A 15,005-nucleotide genomic window follows, 5' to 3' on the forward strand; every position below is an offset into this window, starting at 1 on the left:
CGGGTTTTAGGCTCTTTATTGTCAGCTTTAGGCCTCCTTAGTTATTGATTTCACGTAGGCGGTTATCGTGGTTATCACATCTTAATGACGCATCAATGCCTTGTAATGACTAACGTAGTCGATTTCTCAAACAAAAAAAAACATTTGAATATATTTCCTTCTTTTGAGTTATAGAAGTAAACGGTAAACCCCTTCATCCACACAAGTCAACAGTCAACACGCATTTCCCTAACAATCTATTCCTGTCAAAATCTGTTACATTATTGAAATATGAAAATATTTTTTCTAGTGGGTTCTTTTCTTTTAAAAAGAAAAACTTTGATTTGTTCAATCTTGGTGTCTCAAATATACATATAATTCTCCCTACATGCTCTATCATTGACTTAGCATAAAGAGTCCAAATTCATATAAACTCTTAAAACCCGACATTTAGATTCATACTTTCACATACAGATGGACATAATGAGTTCTTGATTATAGAAAAGGAAATAAGAGAAAATGGGTCATTTAGATATGTTTTTGTTCCTTTTAACCATTTTGATCATAGGATTCAATAGCCTATGCAGCACTAGTGCACAAACTTCGCCGACTTATTATTATCGCTTCTGTTTAGGAGGTAACTACACTGCAAATAGTACTTTTGCAGCTAACCTCAACCTTCTTCTCCCTTCTCTATCTTCATCTAGCAACAATACAGTCATCCGAAATGGATACTACAATTACACGGTTGGCGGCCGTAACTCCGATGCTGTTTATGGGTCTTTCCAGTGTAGAGGTGATGTTACTTCACAAGTATGCAAAGATTGTGTTTCAAAAGCAGTTGAAGATATTAAAAGTAGTAATAGATGTCCAAACTCGAAAAGAGCCATTATATTGTATGATGAATGTATGTTAAGGTACTCGGATCAATATTATTTCTCTATAATGCAAGATGCACCAGCGGTTTATCTCTGGAATCAAAATAATGTCACCAACCCGGATCAGTTTAATCGTATATTAGGTGATTTGTTTGATGGTCTTGTGAAGGAAGCTGTATCTAGTACCTCTTCTAATTACTTTGCTACTAGAGAAACAAATGTTACACCCTTTAGTAAGGCATATGGACTAGTACAATGCACATTAGATATATCATTGAGTGATTGCGATAGGTGTCTCCGTGGGGCGATCGCTCAATTACCTAGTTGTTGTGATGGAAAGCAAGGTGGAAGAGTTGTTCGTCCGAGTTGTAATTTTAGATACGAGTCGTATCCTTTCTTCCAAGCTAAGCTTACTTCAGCACCACCTCCATCTATTGCTGCACCACCGCCAGTATCCACGACAAACACCACAATAACAGATGGTAAGTCCTACATATCTTATTGTTTAAATTACAATTCACTAGTACTACATATCTACCCATTGGACCGCGATATTCGTAAAGGAAATTGGTTCTTATTCTTGCAGCAAGTGGAAAAAATACATCAAAACTTGTTGTTTACATAGTCGTTCCGTCGGTAGTTGGACTACTAGCCATCATGGGCTTTTGGTGCTTTTGTCTCAAAAGAAAGAAGATGAAAAGGAAACGCGAAGGTCAGTAGCTACACCATAGAATTTCAATTATCTATATCATCTCGTTTGATACTACACAATTTTATATCTTAGTACTTAAGGATTTACTTTTCGAATTGGAAATCATTTCATTGCGTCATTGACATCTTTTTTGTTGTTATGTTTTTGAAGATGTCGATGAAATCCAAAGTGCAGAATCCTTGCAATTCAATTTCAGTATAATAAGGGCAGCTACAGACGATTTTTCCGAAGCTTATAAACTTGGGGAGGGCGGGTTTGGTTCTGTGTACAAGGTATTAACTTTGTTGATGTAACATTTAGTACAACTTTAGATTGGTGGTGCCGTGGTGGCGGCATTCAAAGTTAACATCTTTTGTCATTTTTAGGGTAAACTTTTAGATGGGCAAGAAATAGCAGTGAAGCGTCTCTCTGCAAATTCTGGTCAAGGTGAAAAAGAATTTAAGAATGAAGTCACTTTACTAGCTAAACTTCAGCACAGGAACCTTGTCAGGCTTCTAGGTTTTTGTTTTGATGGAGAAGAGAAAGCACTCATCTATGAATTCTTGCCAAATGCTAGCCTCGACCAATTCATATTCGGTTTGGCTCCTCTTTTCCGTATCTACTTTTGAAATTCTTTTATACTAGATCATATATTGACAACTATCACATGCGGTTTGAGTATATATATATAAACGGCTAACTTGGTATGTTGGTTGGTACCGGGATGCAATTGTAGATCCAATTAAACGTACATACTTGGATTGGGTGAGACGGTACAAGATTATAGGAGGGATAGCAAGAGGTCTTCTTTATCTTCATGAGGATTCTCGACTTACAATTATTCATCGAGATCTTAAAGCGGCCAACATATTACTAGATTTAGATATGAACCCTAAAATTTCAGATTTTGGCATGGCTAGACTCTTTGTGGCAGATCAATCTCAAGCAAATACAAATAGAATTGTTGGAACATAGTAAGTATTCGAGTCATCAGCTGATTGTTTTTTTTCATAGAAGTAATTTCATGTACTCATAGAGCTTCATTTTCATTTGATGTTTTGATTAGTGGGTATATGTCTCCTGAGTATGCAATGCACGGACAATTCTCTTTGAAATCAGACGTGTTTAGTTTTGGTGTTTTGGTTCTAGAGATCCTTACAGGGAAGAAGAATAGTTCTTTTTATGAATCAGAAGTTGCGCAAGATCTTCCAAGCTACGTAAGTACAAATAGCATTGTCACTAGTTACTCTCTTTCTTGTGATACGGCGAACCAAGTTAAATGATTAATTAGTCGAGAAATTCTTGCAGGCATGGAGACATTGGAAGAATGGAACAACTTTAGAAATTTTAGATCCATTTTTGAGGGATAATTGTTCGACGAACGAAATGATGAGATGCATCCACATTGGTTTATTATGTGTTCAAGAAGACATATCTGATAGGCCTACAATGGGGTCGGTTGTTCTGATGCTCAATAGCTACTCTTTGTCATTGGCATTGCCTGCAAAACCTGCATTTTTTGTCAAAACAAGAAAGGAAGTATCTACTGCCTCTTCTAGTGAGAGTGAAGAACATGCGATAAATAAACCTGCAGCATGGAGTGTCAATGAGGTATCAATGACCATATTGCATCCTCGGTAACGACACTCGATACTAAGTTTTAGTGTTAGTTTACTCTCATTGTTTGTCTATGGGTTAAAATAATTGGAATATCATCATTTTATGATCAAGATTTGGGATGGGAGAATATTGTAAATGGCATTTATGTAATTGAAACATACATGTCTTTTTAGTTCGCTATAGTGTAGATGTAATATGGTTGCAATACTCAGTCTTTGCCTCCCTCTCTCTCTCCAAAACGAGCAGAAAACATGACATTAATAGGATCGAAAAAGATAAGCATTAGGAGACTCAAACTCCAGACCTTACACTAGTACATAATTTAGAGAAGATAACAAACCAATTGAGCCATTCAATTCCAGATGAAAGTTATGAGCATCTGTCTTACATTTGGCTGTTCTTAAAGTTTTAAGCATCTTGCTTACCCATTCAAAAATCCATCCCTGGCTGCAGCCAGGGATGGTCTGCATAGCTCCGCCCTTGGTTCTAGGTACTATCCAAACTCCAAACAAACTAGAACGCAAGTACTCTTGTCTTATTTCTCCCTCATAGATTTATGTATTTGTGAATCCTATATCCAAAGGACTTCAGATCTATGAACCTTAAATCTCCTTCATCTGGAGTGTGAGTGAGTTAGAAAGAGAGAAGCAGAGAGATAATGGATCTCTCTTTACGACACACTTTCAACCAAAAAAAAAAAGTGGAAAGTTGTTAAGAGAGTGAAAGATGAGTGGCATATAATTGAAATAAGGGTATTTGGGGTGATAAATAAATACGACACAGTTTCCATTGCACTTTTTAGATTGGGATGCACCATAGACACATTGGACCTCCTACTCATTTATAATTTGTCAAGAATCTTACTCAAAATAAGGTATTCCTTTTTGGATCCTTGACCAATTGTGTACCAATGTATTTGTACATCCCCTATAGATTTTTATATTCATAGTTTAGATTTTTATTTTCATATTTTTAGTCTTCGAAAGAATAGTCAACACATGGTTGTCCAAATTTGATATAAATTTCAAAACTCTGCTCCACTATAGCCTATAGATTTGAATACGGTTGTCCAAATTTGATATAAATTTCAAAACTCTGCTCCACTATAGCCTATAGATTTGAATACTCATATGTTTTTTTTTCGTTACATTTGGCACTTGATAAATTATATATGTGATAAGCTCGAGTTATCAAAGGTTGAAATAAGTTACATTCATTTCATCATTTGAGTCAGAAATTGAAGAGGTATCTTGTGGCATCAGCCTTTGATCGTGAATATGAATGATTTAGGGAGGGTTTGTGTTTTTCTCATTACTGGTTCATCATCAGTGACTATGTAGAAAACCCGGGTTTTTTTTTTTATTTCTATCTCAAGCGAAATCGAAGAAGTTTTGGATGATGAAATAAGCAAAACGACTTCATTCCTACATAGGTAATTTCTTCTTAATTCAAATTTGTATTTCATCAATTGACTGATTCTTGATTAATGGAGTTTTTGACGTTGCTCGTGAACTGTTTGACAAAATGTTTCACAAAGATGTATCTTGGATCACTTTTGGTTGATGGGTATGCAAAGTTTGTTTTTTTGAGAGATTTACGGTTGCTCAACAACTGTTTTAGAGAGATTTAGGGTTGCTCATTGACAGATGTAAGGTTGCTCATTGAAAGATGTAAGGTTGCTCAAGATCTGTTTGATTCAATGTGTGGGAGAGGGGAAATTGGTAGGTTGAAGATTGAACAGATAAGAGAGGGACTAAAAAATTTCATTTCACAGTATAATAATTCAGATAAAAAAACAAACATTAAATTAAATTTATAAAAGAATTCAGCCAATACAGTTTAGGCAATTCAGATTCAGCGGATTTAGATTGAGCGGCAAAAAGAAAAACAAACACAACCTTAAGTCATCTAAAATCTGACTCAAGTTCTGAATTTAGTCGACTCAGATTTTAGAATGTGTTTTTGTCAGACTTGTAATATTTGACTTGTCTGAATGACTGACTTTTGTTCCATTTGAGCATAAGATTCCGATTCATGATCTGACGAGTCAAACACATATAATGAGAAAAAAAATAAACACCAACTTAGTTTGTATGTCAACACCAAATTAGTTGTTCCTTTCTAGTTTTGCTACCTTTTGTTTTCAGTGAAAGTTGTAACCTAACTCATCAACTTGGCAGGTAACACATCCCCCATGACAACTACTATGAACAGGTTCCCCGGTTTGAGGGCAACAATTAGTTCCTCGTATTCGTTTGCCTTCTGTTGAGGTGAGACATGCGTTTCATTTAGCTTAACTTGGTACAAAAAACTATATCTTAAGTGCTATAAATATTCCGATTCATTTATAACTTGTTTCATAAAATACATCATCGGGATGATATTCTTTCGTTTCTTGGTGATGAGAGTAAGAAGCACTGGGGTGCAACTTTTTCAATGTCGTTATCTTGTGAATATAAAGCTTAAATGGGTCAAGGACAAGGCACTGGATTCTGTGGTGGCACGGGAGGCAGATCTTAAACCAACATGCCTGCTTGTTTCCATCATATCTTCACATCTTAATCAATGCCTCCCCATTTACCATCTCTCTAAGTATCGTCGGCAACTTGGTCTTCCTGATGATCTGAAGTTCTCCACTTTTATCAGGAGATACCCAACCATCTTCCATGAATTTAAGATGACTGAAAGAGGAGGCAATAGTACACCCTGGTTCTGCTTGACTGATGAAGCATCCAAGCTCCGTCAAGAGGAAGTCAACATCCTTCAGAAGAGTGAGATGGAGCTTGTCGGACGGCTTCAAAAACTATTGATGCTAACCCAAGATAGGACCTTACCTCTGCAAACTGTTGAACAGTTGAAATGGGACATGGGTTTGCCATATGACTACCAAGACTCTTTAATTCCTCGATACCCACAACTATTTTCGTTCATTTGCCTCCCTGATAATCGCATTGGCTTGAAACTCTCATTCTGGGATCCTCAGCTAGCTATTTCAACATTGCAGAAGAATATTGCCTCGACTTATGAAAGAGATAAAGGAGTAACAGGAGGTCAAGCAGGATTTCTCCCCGAAGATGGGTTGGGGTTTCCAATTGGGTTCACTAGAGGTTTTGGTTTGAAGAGGAAATGTATGAAGTGGTTGGAAGAGTGGCAGAAGCTTCCCTACACATCTCCATACGAAGATGCATCTCATCTTGATCCTCGTACTGATGTGGCAGAAAAGAGGATCGTAGGTGTATTCCACGAGCTTCTTAACCTCACCTTACAGAAGAAGACGGAACGTAAGAATGTGAGCAACCTCCGTAAACGATTAGGTTTACCCCAGAAGTTCACTAAGGTGTTTGAACGCCATCCTGGCATTTTCTACATTTCTCGAAAGTGCAACACTCAGACTGTTATTCTTAGAGAAGCTTATAGCCGTCAGGAACTACAGTACAAGCACCCATTAGTAGGAGTCAGAGAAAGATATGCGAGCATGATGGAAGAAGGCTTTCGAAATAGAAGCAAAGGTTTCTACAAGAAAACTGGTAATGACATCAGTATTGATAGTTGCTTCCGAGAAGAAGTTGAAGGTCTTCAGTTGTTGCCTCTGCAAGATGGTGATGATGCTGATGACGAAAGTGACGCTTCTTCTTCTTCAATGGACGAGTTGAATACTAGAAGTGGTGAAGTATCTGGTGGTGATGAGGGATAAATTCCAAATGGACAGCAGCTTTGCTTTTTCTGTCTCCTTCTATCTTCCCTAAGAAGTCAGTGATCCTATCTGGGGTTGTGAAGATAAATTTGGAAACGGAGTTCAGAATTGAGCCAGTTCATATTTTATGATCCACCAGAAAAGAAAATGTGGCCTTATAATGGAAAGAAATCGAAGTAAATAATATGAGAGAGAAGAAGATTACCATTTCAGACCGATGTGCTCTTCTGGAGGGCAACGCAGTTAAATTTGAAAGAAAAACAAAGAGATTAGATGTTTGGGTCTCAAAGTTGTCAAAGAAGAACCACAATGAACCCAAATATCTTTTATTCATATTGTGCTTCTAGCATAAACGTAGGACGGACAATTTCAGCGACCACTTTATCTGTGGGGCTCACACTGAGACGATCCAAGGTCTACAATATGAGATCTTCCTTTACCAGGTATCTGAAACTCGATTTCTACATGTATTTTTTCTTTGGAAATTTTAAATTTATTCACTTGCAAGTTTTCGTCCAGCCACCCGGGCCAATATATGACCATTTATAAGTTCACGATATTTCCACTTGCAAGTGTTCGATCAAATACTACTGCTAAAACTATGATAAACCCTGCTTTTATTTTGTCCTTAAGTATTGTACTTCTGTTCAACCGTTGTTAAATTATAGAGAAATGGCACTAAACTAGGCTCTAGAGTAACTTTATATGGACCTAACACGATTTCGGGCAAGTATACACAAGACATTTGCACAACATTTTACTTTAAATGCCCATTTAAGTGATTAGTAGTATCTCATAACTATCTGATTATTTATTTTTGGATCTTTGAATGAATATCTTAAAAGAAATTATGTACAAGAGCCCCCAAATGGATACCTAGACGGTTGGGGTAAGCCATCCAACCATAAACACAAAAAATTGGTAGTGAAAGAGCTCTCGACCCTTACATCCGGTGTAGACAATTTACATAGTAAGCAGTAAGACATCCCAAGCTATCTGAAAATGGATGCAAGTATTTGTGTCCGAATCCTTCTTAACATTGTCTTGTGGAGTATGCCACCTATTTTTGGTTCTTTTGAATCCTTTTTAGGATTATCCCTAATACTACCTTAAGTTGTACTATTGACTGAAGAGTACAGAAAGTAATCCTATATAAGTAGCATCTAGACTTATATAAGAGAATTTCTGTGAGTCACCTGTTTATGCTCACTGTTGACAAGATGGTTGTAAGTTCCTGTATGTATGGACTATATAAAACTCTATTGGACTCTTCTATAGCTTTGTGGTGGTTTGATCATCGACCCACCCGGTTCTTTTGTTAACTTTAAGTTGGTTAGCTTCCACTGTTCCACATGGTTAGAATGTTTTTTAAATGAGTGTTATGACTTACGACAGTTTTTCTTACAGGTGTCGTCAGCCCATCGATAAAGGAGGCTTTGCCGATTTTTAGTTTAGCGCGTGAGCTGCCAGGACGGCTCAGGTGCCTGCATTTTGGGCACAGGGCATTACGATAATGCCAAAGTTGACTTTTTCTGTTTTTGTATAATTTTGATCAGGCTTAATGGGGGTAGTACTAAAACTTTGGTTCTCATTCCAGTAGGTTCCAAATACTAAGTTGTGATATAATTCGAATTGGATTCCTACTTCATTGCCAAGCCAAACACTAAAAATAAGGTAATGTGATTCCTACGATACATATTACATATTCGTTATTTCTAGTAATTGCATTCTACTTCCTCACACCAAACATGCTCCAAGAGCGCGATGGTGTGAGAAACCAATCTTTTTAGTTTCTCTTTTTCTTGAAAACCTATCTTTTTAGTTAAAAATGGTTTGGACTTGAGAATATTCGGCACCTTTTAAGACTTCCGTTGCCATTGGAGGTGGTAGGCCCAACAGCATTATGAACTATGTCGACTTTTTCTTTTCAACAAGGAAATTTTATGTCGCCGTACTTTTTTGTTACTCACACCTCAATAAGACATGAACAAGAGGAATATTTGGTCACACCATGGTGTACATGACAAAAACTTGCAGTGCATGTAAATTTTCCCTTTCGACATCTTGCAGTCCTGTCCATGAACCTCGGGAGTTCAGGTTACCATAGAAGTGAGTGGTCTTCAACCCTGTTTTTCTTTGAAGTTCCAAGTGTTTTTGGTCTTTTCTTTTGATCAAGTTCACTTTCATCCGATCTACTAGACCTATCATCTCACTTGTAACATTTCAAGTCATAGCAATTATGAATATTATCCTACCTTTTGACATCCAAACCCAGACTCAGCATGTATAGGTTTTTGGTTTCGGCGAAGGCTACACGAGCTCACCTGAAAGGCCTCGACACTTTCCAAGTTTGAGCACACACCTATACCCCTAGATCTGAGTATTCTCCCTAACGACGTGGCATAATTTCGATCACTCACCTTGATGGCGAGTGTCATCGGTTCTAATACCATCTATTACAACCCAAGAGGTTGCAGTTATCAATTCTCCGCTTCTGGCACTTGAGTTCAGTTTTGTACTACACAAGGCTACTATAAATACCTCGACACTTACTAAGTTTAAGCATGCACTTATAATCCGGCTCTGGATGTTCTCCCAAGCGATGCGGGACTATCATATCACTGGGCCTAAGCAGGTCTAGCTAGACGAAAGTTTAGTCTAATCAAAGCTTGATGAGTCTCATGCAGAACCGTGTGTAAGAGTGTGGTTGTGGCGGTGGTGCACAAGCACTTGGCTCGGTGGCCCCCGGTGCACTGAGGCCCACTTTTATGTAAATAATGCAGTCAACATCTTTTGCAAGGAGCATCTTTTGGAAATTTTTGGTGAAAGGTCTAAAATATCGGCACTCATATGATATAGTAGATCTACCTATCAGTGCGTTTCTCTCGTCGAGCTCCTGAGTTTATAGCTAAATTAAGTTTTCTCAAATGGGATTTTGGTAGTAAATGAGATATAAATAGAAAAGTTACCGAACTTATAAAATGGGTGCTACCTCCAATATATTGGCAAATGAAATTATGATCAAAACACTCCTTTAAGTCTTCCATAAGTCATATTCTCACCTTTTATTGACTCACATAACTCCCCTCTCTTCCTCTATTATCCATTTCTTTCTTTCTTTCTCTCTCTTGCACGCGCGCACACAAGGGAGGCTGATATTTTATGTAAATGCTTTCTCCTCCTCCTCCTCTCTTTCTTTCCACCTTCTGCAAACCCCCTCCTCCCTTGTATAAATAATAACAAACACATGCACTAAATACTAAGTCATTCATCCTTCCATACCACACTCATTCTTCTTCTTCCATACTAAACTTGGGAGAGAGAAGCATAAACATGAGCAGCTCTAGCGACGATAATAACAAGAATGTGGTGAGCTTACCTCCCGGTTTTCGATTCAATCCAACTGATAAAGAACTTATCCTTCATTTCCTCTATCGTAAGGAGTCGCACTTACCTTGTGTACCTGATATCATCCCTGATCTTACTCTCTCTCCTTATGACCCTTGGGATCTTTGTGGTAAATGAATCCCTCTCTCTCTCTCTCTCTCTCTCTCTCTCTCTCTCTCTCTCTCTCTCTCTATATATATATATATATATATATATATATATATATATATATATATATATATATATATATATATACATATATATACCCATTTACATATGCACAAACACACACACACACTTACGCGTCTCTCCATGGGGATATCAGGGTTCGAATCTTACTGTTTAAAAAAAAATACGTGTTTATGTATTGGTTTGTTGATAAATTTGTAATATATATGTATTTTGTTAGGCAAGGCATTGGAAGGAGAAAGTAATAAATGGTATTTCTTCAGTAGAAGGACTTCGAATAGAGTTTCGGGTAGTGGGTATTGGACGGCTATGGATGTTGATGAACACGAAGAACAAATACTAATACCACAGGCACAGGGTACTAAGAAACTGATTGGTGTGAAAAAATATCTTGTTTTCTACATGGCTCAAGGCATCAAAACTAACTGGATTATGCACGAATATCGTTTACTCGATTCCCATTGCTATACTACTACTACTACTACTACTACTTCTACTTCTACTTCCAGCATGAATAACAGTAGAAGTACAAGAAGATCAGGTTTAAACCCAGAAACCCTAGTAAGTAGTCTTTACTAGCTTGGATTACTATATGCGTATACTAGGTCTAGCCCCTTACTAATAAGGTGTATATATATGTATGTATGTATGTATATTTCATGCAAGATTGAATTTAATGTCTTCAACTGTTTTCATTTCAGGAATCGACGAGTAAGTGGGTTCTTTGCAGAGTGTTTGAACAATCAAATGGTGGTTGTTCACAAGGGAGCTGCTTTCATGGTGAAAATGATGACAATCATGATGATGGTGGGACAGAACTATCTGGCTTAGATGAAGTTTTTCTTTCATTAGATGATCTTGATGACATAAGTTTGCCCTATCAATCATAGTTCTTATCCATATATAACACATTTTTATGCTATATGTTTTTCCACTATCTGTTGCCAGAAATGGCAGAACTACTACTAGTATAGGTTAGGACCCTCTTCATGGTTCCTTCAAGGGTTTTAATAGGTCCCAATATTTTGAATTTACTGAAATTAGTTCATCCTTTAGAGTAGTCTATAATGTTACTATACAACTCAAGGTTGTGCCCTTGATTTTTGGAAACAGTGTTACTCCACCGGATTGAGCGAGCGAGGGGCGAGGGGAAAAGTTGGTTGGTCAGGGTGGGCGAGTAACTTTCTCTCTAGATACTCGACCCATCTTGGCTAGCTAGCCAACTCAATCTGTCGCGGTCAGTCAGGTAAAGTATCATTGATATTTTAAAAACAAAAATGATGGTATGTCCGACCAGTCTCCGAGCTGAATCCCGACCAGGTGATGTGGCCTGGATTTATTACTCAAACTTGATAGACTTGAAGTTCAAGTGGATTTATTACTTTATACAAATCAAGCATATAATTAAGAACACTCTTTCTCTAGATTGATCTAATTACTACTACTTTTTCTCTTCAACTCATTGGGATTTTTTTACGTGCTTGGGTTTAGTGCACAAGTCTTGGATGAGAAGGGATAGATGTTATTGGTGTGATATATAGAGAGGGAAGGGGGAAGGTGGAGCCCAAGTAGCATTGTTAGGTTATTGTGCTTGAAAGCATTCACTATCTTCCTTTTTCATTTGTTTTTATCTTGACAAATTTTTATTTTTTTTATGGTGGGGGATTTCTTGAATTACAAAGTTAAGGAACAATAATTTTCTTGTTTTCTTTTGTGGGTGTTTGCTTAGTTTAGCATTTCGTCATGCATTGTGTCACCATCCTTTATCCTCAAACGTGACATAAAATATTGTATCTAAAACACAAAAGGGTGCCTCTAAAGGCGCACCACATTGCTAGTACGTGTTCTGTTTGAGCCATTGACTAGAGTCTGTAGACGCACTTTCATCGGACATCCCAGTTCAAGAGAGCAATTATACTCTCGAACTGATTCCAGTCTGAAGCCTGGACCAGACATCTGTGTTGGACGGTTAGACACCTCGTTGTTTATGGTCTTAGATTGTCCAGTGTGACACCATTCAAACTTTTCAGTCCTTTTTAACTTCGTTAGTACTTTACAAATAACTCTAAACTTTCACCTTATTTTACAAGTATCACAATTATACATAATATACATTATACTTTTTGTTATTTCAAAAAGGCAACATTTTTTTTTGCTTATTATGTCTAATATTATGACCAAAATATGGATTAATTTACTTGATAACAAAATGAACTTCCATGGGAACTCCTTTTAAGTGCCCGCAATACCTAAATTACATAGATCTCTACTTAATGATATAATAACTCACAACCTTACAATTCTTTAATTTAGATTGCCCCAATTTCATATGGAAAATGAATGGAGTCGAGCATGAAATAATCCAACATATATAACCTTAATAAAACTATAACTTAAAGTAATCGCATATTTTACCATCCAAATCATCGATTCAATTGATCATATTTAGCTGTTGTTCCAACAAGCGATCTCTGAACCATAACTTTTGATTCCAAAACTCAGACAAGATTTACATGGAATAGATAAATCAATAAATCCTAACCACCATTTAGAAACTTTCTTCTTCGTGTTATTATTGACAATACCTTCCTTATAATCACTATCGTTACCACCCACATTCTTGGAACACTTCATTAATGCGTTGACGAAGGGATCTCGTGCCAAGTTTTTTTTGCTACTAACTAATTTCTTTTGAATTGCTATGAATTTTCTCGGATTGATTTTTTTTGAGGGGGGAGGTGATGGAAGTTTAGTTAGAGATGAATCTCGCCTATGTTTTTGTGAACGATTCTTCGGAATTCCAGGATATTCTTCCCATGAGAATGGAATTCCATAATTTCGTGGAGGAGTTGATGAGTTATCGGGAGATGGAGAGAAATATGATCGTAACGAAGACGAATGTGAAGATATAGATGAATATGATGAGAATGAGAGTGAGTCTCCGAACGAATTAAGTCTTCGACCTTTTGCCGTTTTGAATGATTTATTCGTGTGGGCATTGCCGGAGATACCTAAAGTAATGGAAGAAGACATTATCATTGATGAATATGAAGAAATAAATTTATGTATTTGAAGAGTTTTTGTTGGTATTTATAGGAAAGAGCATAGTCTAACAAAATTCGTCTATATATAATTGGAGGAGTCAGTCGAGTTACCAACTAAAAAGAACATCTCTCTCATCAAAAAAAAAAAAAAAAAACTAAAAAGAACATCTTATTAATATGACTAGTTTATCACTGAATACATCAAATCAAAAGTTAAATACAATAACCAATTAAGAATAAAAATACAGTAGAAACTAATACAAATTAATAATAGATTGAGATAAACTCTTTTCTTTTAATAATTCTTGTGTATACAATAGGAGATGTTCTTCCCCTTATATAATTACAAAAGTTACATATATAGAATATATTATATAACGTATTTAGTATATCCCATATATCATATATATCATATATTCAATATATATCCCATATTAAGAGAATATATTCTATATTATGTATATATGCTATATTGAGAGAATATATCCTATATTCAACAATATCCCATATATCATATATATCAATATATTCAATATATATCCCATATTGAGAGAATATATTCTATATTATGTATATATGATATATTGAGAGAATATATCCTATATTCAACACTCCCCCTCAAGATGGAGCATAGATGTCAATCATGCCCAACTTGTCAATCGCTTTGTTAAATATTCGTCCGCAAACTCCTTTTGTAAGAATATCTGCAAGTTGATCTTCTGATTTTACGAATGGAAGACATATGCACCCTTTGTCAATATTTTCTCTGATAAAGAACCGATCCACTTCAACATGTTTCATACGGTCATGTTGAATTGGATTATGTGCAATCATAATTGCCGCTTTATTGTCACAGTGCAGATCCATTGCTTTCACAAGCTTAAATCCAAGATCCTTCAATATATTTCGTATCCATAGTAATTCACACACCCCTTGAGCCATACCCCGTAACTCAGATTCTGCACTTGATTTAGCAACAACTTTTTGCTTCTTAGCTCTAAATGTTACCATATTCCCACATACAAACGTAAAATATCCAGAGGTTGACCTCCTGTCTGTTATATCTCCTGCCCAATCTGCATCGGTGTATCCCATTACTTCCATATCACTACCTTTCCGGAATAAGAGACCTTTTCCCGGAGATTTCTTCAAGTACCTTAGTATTCGAAAGACTGCCTTCATATGTTCTTCACTTGGATTATGCATGAATTGACTCACGACGCTAATGGAATATGCAATATCCGGTCTAGTATGAGAAAGGTAAATTAGTCTCCCCACTAAGCGTTCGTACCTTCCTTTGTCACATGGAACTTGATTTGAAAATATTCCCAAGTGATGATTTGCTTCAATCGGTGTATCTACCGGTTTGCAATCAAACATCCCAGTTTCAACAAGAAGATCTAATATATACTTTCGTTGGGACATGAAAATACCTTGACTTGATCTTGCAACTTCAATGCCTAAGAAGTATTTTAACTGCCCCAAATCCTTCATCTCAAATTCCTGCGACAAATAGTTTTTCA

At 36.6% G+C, this 15,005-nt stretch overlaps 3 protein-coding genes across 10 annotated transcripts; all 3 read left to right on the top strand.

Moving 5' to 3' along the window:
• The first annotated feature begins 333 nt into the window (after positions 1–333).
• On the top strand, positions 334–3,379 carry LOC147552435 (cysteine-rich receptor-like protein kinase 25). Its single transcript, XM_086666228.1, has 7 exons — positions 334–1,339; positions 1,444–1,569; positions 1,720–1,841; positions 1,935–2,145; positions 2,285–2,522; positions 2,615–2,765; positions 2,857–3,379. Exons 1-7 carry the CDS (start codon positions 499–501, stop codon positions 3,187–3,189), a joined length of 2,022 nt encoding a protein of 673 aa, XP_086522354.1. The 5' UTR covers positions 334–498; the 3' UTR covers positions 3,190–3,379.
• Positions 3,326–8,584, top strand: LOC147552436 (Ubiquitin carboxyl-terminal hydrolase family protein). 6 transcript variants are annotated; one of them, XM_086666229.1, is made up of 5 exons: positions 3,326–3,379; positions 3,626–4,116; positions 4,403–4,816; positions 5,316–7,305; positions 8,270–8,584. In XM_086666229.1, the coding sequence occupies exon 4, from the start codon at positions 5,546–5,548 to the stop codon at positions 6,860–6,862; it is 1,317 nt and encodes a 438-aa protein (XP_086522355.1). In that variant the 5' UTR covers positions 3,326–3,379; positions 3,626–4,116; positions 4,403–4,816; positions 5,316–5,545; the 3' UTR covers positions 6,863–7,305; positions 8,270–8,584. The 6 variants fall into 6 exon arrangements, with proteins under 6 accessions (XP_086522355.1, XP_086522357.1, XP_086522361.1 ...); XM_086666235.1 differs by lacking the exon at positions 3,326–3,379 and having other exon boundaries at positions 3,969–4,042; positions 4,403–4,600; positions 5,349–5,438; positions 5,815–7,305; XM_086666231.1 differs by lacking the exon at positions 3,326–3,379 and having other exon boundaries at positions 3,652–4,116; positions 4,403–4,600; positions 5,349–7,305.
• Positions 8,585–10,113: 1,529 nt separating this feature from the next.
• LOC147552437 (NAC domain-containing protein 104-like) lies at positions 10,114–12,149 on the top strand. Of its 3 annotated transcripts, none has more exons than XR_015236972.1 (4): positions 10,114–10,379; positions 10,659–10,979; positions 11,140–11,245; positions 11,552–11,669. XR_015236972.1 is itself a non-coding variant. In XM_086666237.1 (4 exons), exons 1-4 carry the CDS (start codon positions 10,196–10,198, stop codon positions 11,617–11,619), a joined length of 699 nt encoding a protein of 232 aa, XP_086522363.1. In that variant the 5' UTR covers positions 10,114–10,195; the 3' UTR covers positions 11,620–12,149. The 3 variants fall into 3 exon arrangements, 2 of the variants coding, with proteins under 2 accessions (XP_086522363.1, XP_086522362.1); XM_086666237.1 differs by having other exon boundaries at positions 10,659–10,999; positions 11,552–12,149; XM_086666236.1 differs by lacking the exon at positions 11,552–11,669 and having other exon boundaries at positions 10,659–10,999; positions 11,140–11,372.
• Positions 12,150–15,005: the final 2,856 nt, after the last annotated feature.

The sequence above is a fragment of the Eschscholzia californica genome, unplaced genomic scaffold (genome assembly GCF_041429995.1).
Source record: "Eschscholzia californica isolate CP2 unplaced genomic scaffold, dmEscCali1.0.p SCAF_3, whole genome shotgun sequence".
Classification (NCBI taxonomy): Eukaryota; Viridiplantae; Streptophyta; class Magnoliopsida; order Ranunculales; family Papaveraceae; genus Eschscholzia; species Eschscholzia californica.

Coding starts and splice junctions, on each gene's coding strand:
- LOC147552437 (XM_086666236.1), top strand. CDS start 10,196: ATGAGCAGCTCTAGCGACGATAATAACAAGAATGTGGTGAGCTTACCT. Junction 10,380..10,658: donor TGACCCTTGGGATCTTTGTG/GTAAATGAATCC, acceptor GTATTTTGTTAG/GCAAGGCATTGGAAGGAGAA. Junction 11,000..11,139: donor GTTTAAACCCAGAAACCCTA/GTAAGTAGTCTT, acceptor TTTTCATTTCAG/GAATCGACGAGTAAGTGGGT.
- LOC147552435 (XM_086666228.1), top strand. CDS start 499: ATGGGTCATTTAGATATGTTTTTGTTCCTTTTAACCATTTTGATCATA. Junction 2,146..2,284: donor CCTCGACCAATTCATATTCG/GTTTGGCTCCTC, acceptor ATGCAATTGTAG/ATCCAATTAAACGTACATAC. Junction 2,523..2,614: donor AATAGAATTGTTGGAACATA/GTAAGTATTCGA, acceptor TGTTTTGATTAG/TGGGTATATGTCTCCTGAGT.
- LOC147552436 (XM_086666229.1), top strand. CDS start 5,546: ATGATATTCTTTCGTTTCTTGGTGATGAGAGTAAGAAGCACTGGGGTG.